Here is a 6,000-nt window from a genome sequence, read left to right as displayed (position 1 = left end):
TTCAGAGCTGTGTCTCTGAACATGTTGCACATCCCAGGGCAGCAGCAGCAGTCTCCCTCGCTCTGGACACGCACAGTGATTCACAACCAGTGGCGTCGTTAGGCCTATTTTAGGGGTGCTGAAGCCTCCCTAAAATATTCTTAAGCCCCCCTAAATAATTTGGTGGGGGTTTTTTTTTTATTTATTTATTTTTTTTAACTTATTCGATTTTTTTTTTACAGAACTTGCAGACAAATTCAATATAAAGATGCAGGAATATGAGTTTAAAGAAATAATAATATAAACCTGTCGCTATTCACACAAATATGATCATAACTCGGTTGGTCCCTTTCGCTTTCCATTGTTAAGGTAGCGTCAGTGCTTCGTTATCCAATCCGTTCCAGTTGTTCACAGGGGACATCCACATGACTGAAAATCCAGTCCTCGTTTTCACTGCTACTTTACACTCCGCTCGTATACACCTGCAGAAACACTAGCGTGCATGTGGCAAACGGCAAGAAATAATGGATATACGCAAGTTTTTCAAGAAAGTAAGTCTTCATCACTGGCTGGTAGTAACAATTAGTTAGCTCCAGCTAACAGCAGAGAGTCCCATGTAAATAATGAACCAGGTGCTCCCCATTTTGTAAATAAAAACCTGGCTAGCGCACTAAGTTAAATTGTTAGCATAATGTTAATTTCTGTCACTCGTTTTAGCTCTGAAAAATCCAGCTGAGCTCATTCAGGTATGGTTATCATCAGTGGAAATAATAATAATCACTCCATCCCCATTAACCTGTAGGAGTCAGGGCAGAGGAGCACAGAGAGGCAGAGGGGAGAGACGTCTGCTGGAGAGGTGAGTCAAAGGATGGAGTCATTTGTGATGGAGACAGTCTGATTAGAATTTTATGGGACTCAATATGGATATGAAATATGAAACATTTCAGTCACGGTACAACATATAAGACCTGTTTAACTTGAGCTTTTATTTAGGAGAGTCAAGGTTAGAAAGTGGAGAGAGCAAAGAGAGAGATATGTATATAAGTCAAATTAGCCTGACTCACATATTTTTGAGGGTTCTATTTTAATATTACTTCAATTCAAGTAATTTAGTAATATTTTTCAGGGCTTTAAATTGCAACCATTTTAGTCACATGCGTGCTCAAAATATAATGTTTGTAACTTCAAAATATTTGGGAGCAACAAATTACTGTGGAGCGGGAGCAGAAGTCATGATATTAGCAATTTACATTACAATTCAGTATGTTTTAATGTATCTTGAAGGGTGAGGCAGAAGGAGTGGCTGAGGGAGAAAAAGGTCAACAGGCAAGTTCAAGTGTTGTTACATGGAAAAGCTACCAGGGAACTAGCAAACAGGGAAACGTTGCACAGATGATAGCAACTGCAAATGTGAGTGAGATAGTCGAAAGAAGAGAGTATCTCAGACGAATTGTTGCAGTCACCTCTATGTTAGGGAGACAGGGACTCCCTTTTCGTGGTCATGATGAAGGTGAAGACAGCCCAAACAGAGGGAATTTTCTTGCGTGCATGGAGCTTTTGAAGGAGTTTGATCCTTTTCTTCAAAAACATAATCCCCCATCAAATGCACAGTATATCTCACCAACATCCCAGAATGACATGATTGACTGTTGTGCCCAGGAAGTTACTAGTGTCATTGTATCTGAAATGACAAAGTCTAAAGTCTATTCCATCATGGTGGATGAGGCAAGGGATAAAAAGGCAGAGCAGTTAGCTGTTTGTGTCAGGTACGTGTCAGAGGGGGCAGTGAAGGAGCGTTTCCTTGCACTTGCAGAGATAAAATCATTTGATGCCCAGTCCATTGCAAATGAGATTCAGCAGCAGATCCAAAACTATGGTCTTGCAGAGCTTAAGTGTGTAGCACAAACATATGATGGTGCAGCCGTTATGAGTGGCTCCACTGGAGGTGTACAAGCACATTTTAGAAGGCTCCATCCTGAGGCTATCTATGTGCATTGTTATGCTCATCAACTCAACCTGGTTTTGTGCAATACTTGCAAGGCTGTCCCAGAGGCTGTGGAGCTTTTCAGCTTGTTGGAGTGTGTGTATTCTTTCTTCAGCACCTCCCTAGTCAATCATCATAAGTTCATGGAGACTCAGGCAAAGCTTGGATTGACAAAAACTGAGCTTGTGCAACTTTCAAACACTCGCTGGGCATGTCAGTTGCGATCAATCAGTGCAGTTCTTGAGACATTGCCTGCCATTTTGGAGTGCCTATCTGCAATTGGATCCCCCATAGCTGTTGGTCTCAGAGCAAAGCTCTACAAGTTCTCAGCAGTCTATGCACTACTGATGTTTCAGTCGATTCTGTCTGTAACCGAAGGACTCCACAAATTCCTGCAGAAAGAGACTTTAGACCTGGCAGAAGCTTTTATCTGCAAACAAGCTGTGTGTGACACACTTAAGGGCAAACACTCAGATGCATTTGCTACAGAGCTGTATGAGAAAACCAAGGCCCTGTGTAACACCCACAGTATCCCTGAACCAGGTGCCAAGACAAGGCACAAACAGAGGAAAATGGAGGATTTTGTCCTGGAGGCAACTGTGGGTTCACGCACTGAATTGAACAACTCAGACACATTGAAAAGAGAGTTACTTTTCCCTTGTGTGGATCGGATGGTTGGCGAGCTTGATCAAAGATTTTGCAGTGTAGATGCAGGGCTGCTAAAAGGCGTCCAGGCATGAAGTCCTAAATCTGAGAACTTCTTGAGTGAACCACACTTGAATGAACTTGCAAAGCACTACAGACTTGACCTGAAAAAAGAGGAGGTTCTGGTGGCCAGAAACTTTCTTACCCGGAAAACAGAGGGTGGATGTCCACCCAAAAATATGTTGTCTGTGTACAACCTCCTTGATTCAGACATGTTTCCCTCTCTGAAGGCAACCATCCAAGTTGCCCTAACAGTGCCTGTCAGCAGCTGCTCGTGCGAACGGTCCTTTAGTGCACTGCGTCGGCTGCACTCCTGGCTGCGTCAAACAATGGGTCAGAAAAGACTTCACAGTCTTGCAGTCATGTCTATTGAAAAAGACACGCTTCAGCATCTGAGTCACAACAGAGTGATTGACCGATTTGCCACTCTTAAAAACAGACGTCATTCTTTGATGCTTCCACCTACCAAGTAACTGGTGATTGCAGCCAGAAAAATGTACTTTTTTATTTTCAGTTTTTTTCTTGTTATTGATGCAGCAAACACATTTCCTCTGTTTTTTTGTTGTACTGTATTATAAAGCAGACTGAAATAAAACAATAGATCTATTGGTGGCCTAGGATGTTTAATCTGTCCAAAAAAGTAGGAAAACAATTTCTCAGTCTTTGTTTTCTGTTTGTGAAATTTTGTGCTCATTCACTACGTTCGTTCATGTCGTGTGCATCTCTTGGGGGCTAAGCCCCCCCTGTCCTTAAAACCTAGTGACACCCCTGTTCACAACTGTTGTGTTTTCAATATGTCCCAGTTGCACAATATTGCATCACTGAATGCACACTATCCCAATCAGTGAGAATCTTTACCACAACATTTAGCTTTTTCTAATTCAATAAAAATGAATATTACACGAGTTTAGATTAATACTTATCTTTTTTTATGAAAAAGTAAGAACAAAACAAAAAACAAATAAACATTTTAATCTAAGAAATTGATCAAACAAGCAGCTGTGAAGCCGAGCTGTTTAGGGCAAGGCGCTTTTGTTTTTGTTGCTGTAGCGCCCTCTAGTGACCAAAGGAAAAAGCGTTTTCCCAATAATGGTGCCACCACTTTTGTGACATGTTGATATTGATATATATGACATATTTGATTAAATCTCCAAAAAGTTATAAGATCATACATTCAATTTCATTTATATAGCAGCAAATCGCAACAACAGTCACCTCAAGGTGCTTTATAGTGTAAGATAAAGACCTTAGAACAATATGAGAGAAAACCTCAACTAACAAATGACAAATGACCCCCGTTAGATGTAATGATTAAATACAAACACACAGAGTGAAGAGTTCAGTGAAGAAGAAACAGTCGGTCCCATCATAGTGTGCTGTTAACTGTGCCTTTACTACGCATATGAAAATAGAAACTGTGAAACCTGAAACTCCAAATTTAAACAAAAACGGGCAAATAGCTCAAAGGTTAGACAATAAAAAGCTTCAATGCTTTGGTGAAACTAGAGTGCTTAAGGCAGAAACATGAAAAACAACAGAAAGGAATCAGGAAATGGTTTGACTAATACGAGTCTGATAGAGGATACACCATGATGATGAAGGAAATAAAGGTTAGTCTTTGCAATTACACCTGCACCCGCTGACAGAAACAGAGAGAGGCTGACAAATTGTTGTAGCGTCAGCTGAGTGCTGCACCTTGTGGCACAGTATGACCCAGCTGTTTTGGCACGTGGGGTCCTAAAACGACTGAATATGCAGAAATAATCCTTGCTAATAATAACCTGCTATGCACATACAATATGTTCTGGGCAATTATATGAAAAACAGTCCAGTGATTATTTTAAGGGATGAAGACAAGGATCATTTCAGGATTGTCCCCCCTCCAAAAAACAGAAGATGCAGGTAAGTGATTGAAAATTCAAAGTTCCCCCCCAATTTATTTTGGGACCTTTTAAAAACTCTTGTTTCTGGGTTTTCAAACTGCTCACCTCGTGCACGAACCATTTTGCAGATCGAAAATCTATTACACAGAGCATCTTCCTTCCTTTTGGCTCAGAGGCAATTTGAATAAACACAGTGATTCCATGTGAACCCCACCTGCCTGTAATGAAAACAAATGAAACACACAGGCAGCCAGCTCCAGCATGATGCATTCATGCAGCTGGCCAACACCTACAATGACAGCTCATTAATTATTCAATTTATAAGCTGCTCGACACACACACACGCGCACACGCATGCACACACAGTGCACACACAGTGCACATCAGGTCAGGTGTATAGCGTAGAGACAGGAAGGAGAGCTTTGTAGAGTCTAAAACAAGTCTTTATTGGTCAATATACAGGAAGCAGTGGGATGACCACTAAAGAGAGAGAAATCCCAACCACAGAGTTTACAAAAAGAAAAAGAAACTGATATATAAAATAAAGTGTCTTGAACATTTTTACAGGGTTTGTTATTATATGTAAAAGAACCTTTTTTTAATCTTTAATCTTCAGAAGCATATTATGACAAAGAGGGAGGGAAAAAGGAAACAAGGCAGTTATTTCACAATGATGACATCACAACCACAGGCCAACAGAAGGAGGGACAGGTGAGCAGGACACATAGTATCAGAGAGCTCAGTGAGAGAGGTCGTCATAGATACTGTCCACACACGAACGTGTGACCGGTGCTTTCCTGTGAGCAGAGATGGGAATGTCACGGTTTCTTTTAGCTTTTAAACAAACTGGAATTTAATTTTGTCAGAGTGAGTGTTAATCAGTAATGACGCCGGTACAAAGAGGAATGACTGTAAGTGAAGTATCCACTTCTTCTTGTAGCTGTGGTGAAGTTGTGCAGGAATGTGGATATACTGTATAAGCGCTGCTTCTTTTCTCCTAAATTTACCACCGTTTCTGTCAACATCTACGCACGACTTCAAACGGGCGCTCCGACAACTTTGCACAATGAATTTACTTTCCTTTACATGAGGGATAAAAACAGCACGCTGATATCTGTGGGTGTCCTTTGCTTTGACATGAAAGCCTGTGTTCCAAGCTGCAGATGTGGACTTCTGCAGCCAGTTTCACAGACGCGCCTGTTGCAACTGAACAAAATAGGAAAGAAAATCCTACTTTGTTGGTTTTGCTAAAGGCGAGATCCTACAGTATATAACTCATTATAAATTGTTGGCATCAAAAGCTATTTTATTTGCTCAAGGACGCTGTACACAACATTAGACATCACAGCGGCCTGACTCTGAGACAAGTCTAACTAGATAAACTCGTGACAAGTTAGGTGTTTGTGAAACCGGCAGGTCTAAGATGAGATGCTACTGACTGATAGATGG

The 6,000-nt window shown here is 41.0% G+C and overlaps 1 protein-coding gene across 1 annotated transcript; it reads left to right on the top strand.

Annotated features, from left to right (window-relative positions):
* The first annotated feature begins 388 nt into the window (after positions 1-388).
* Positions 389-2,703, top strand: LOC146613618 (zinc finger MYM-type protein 1-like). The gene is made up of 2 exons (XM_085378567.1): positions 389-530; positions 782-2,703. The coding sequence occupies exon 2, from the start codon at positions 1,372-1,374 to the stop codon at positions 2,701-2,703; it is 1,332 nt and encodes a 443-aa protein (XP_085234693.1). The 5' UTR covers positions 389-530; positions 782-1,371.
* Positions 2,704-6,000: the final 3,297 nt, after the last annotated feature.

This window comes from Diplotaxodon limnothrissa, linkage group LG18 (genome assembly GCF_057381915.1).
Source record: "Diplotaxodon limnothrissa isolate DT_005_m linkage group LG18, D_limnothrissa_male_GT1.1, whole genome shotgun sequence".
NCBI lineage: Eukaryota > Metazoa > Chordata > Actinopteri > Cichliformes > Cichlidae > Diplotaxodon > Diplotaxodon limnothrissa.
The sequence above is the reverse complement of the archived record's forward strand: the minus strand, read 5'-3'. Positions and strand labels throughout refer to the sequence as shown.

Bases quoted from the DNA above. Each gene is read 5' to 3' on its own strand.
- LOC146613618 (XM_085378567.1), top strand. From the start codon at position 1,372: ATGATAGCAACTGCAAATGTGAGTGAGATAGTCGAAAGAAGAGAGTAT.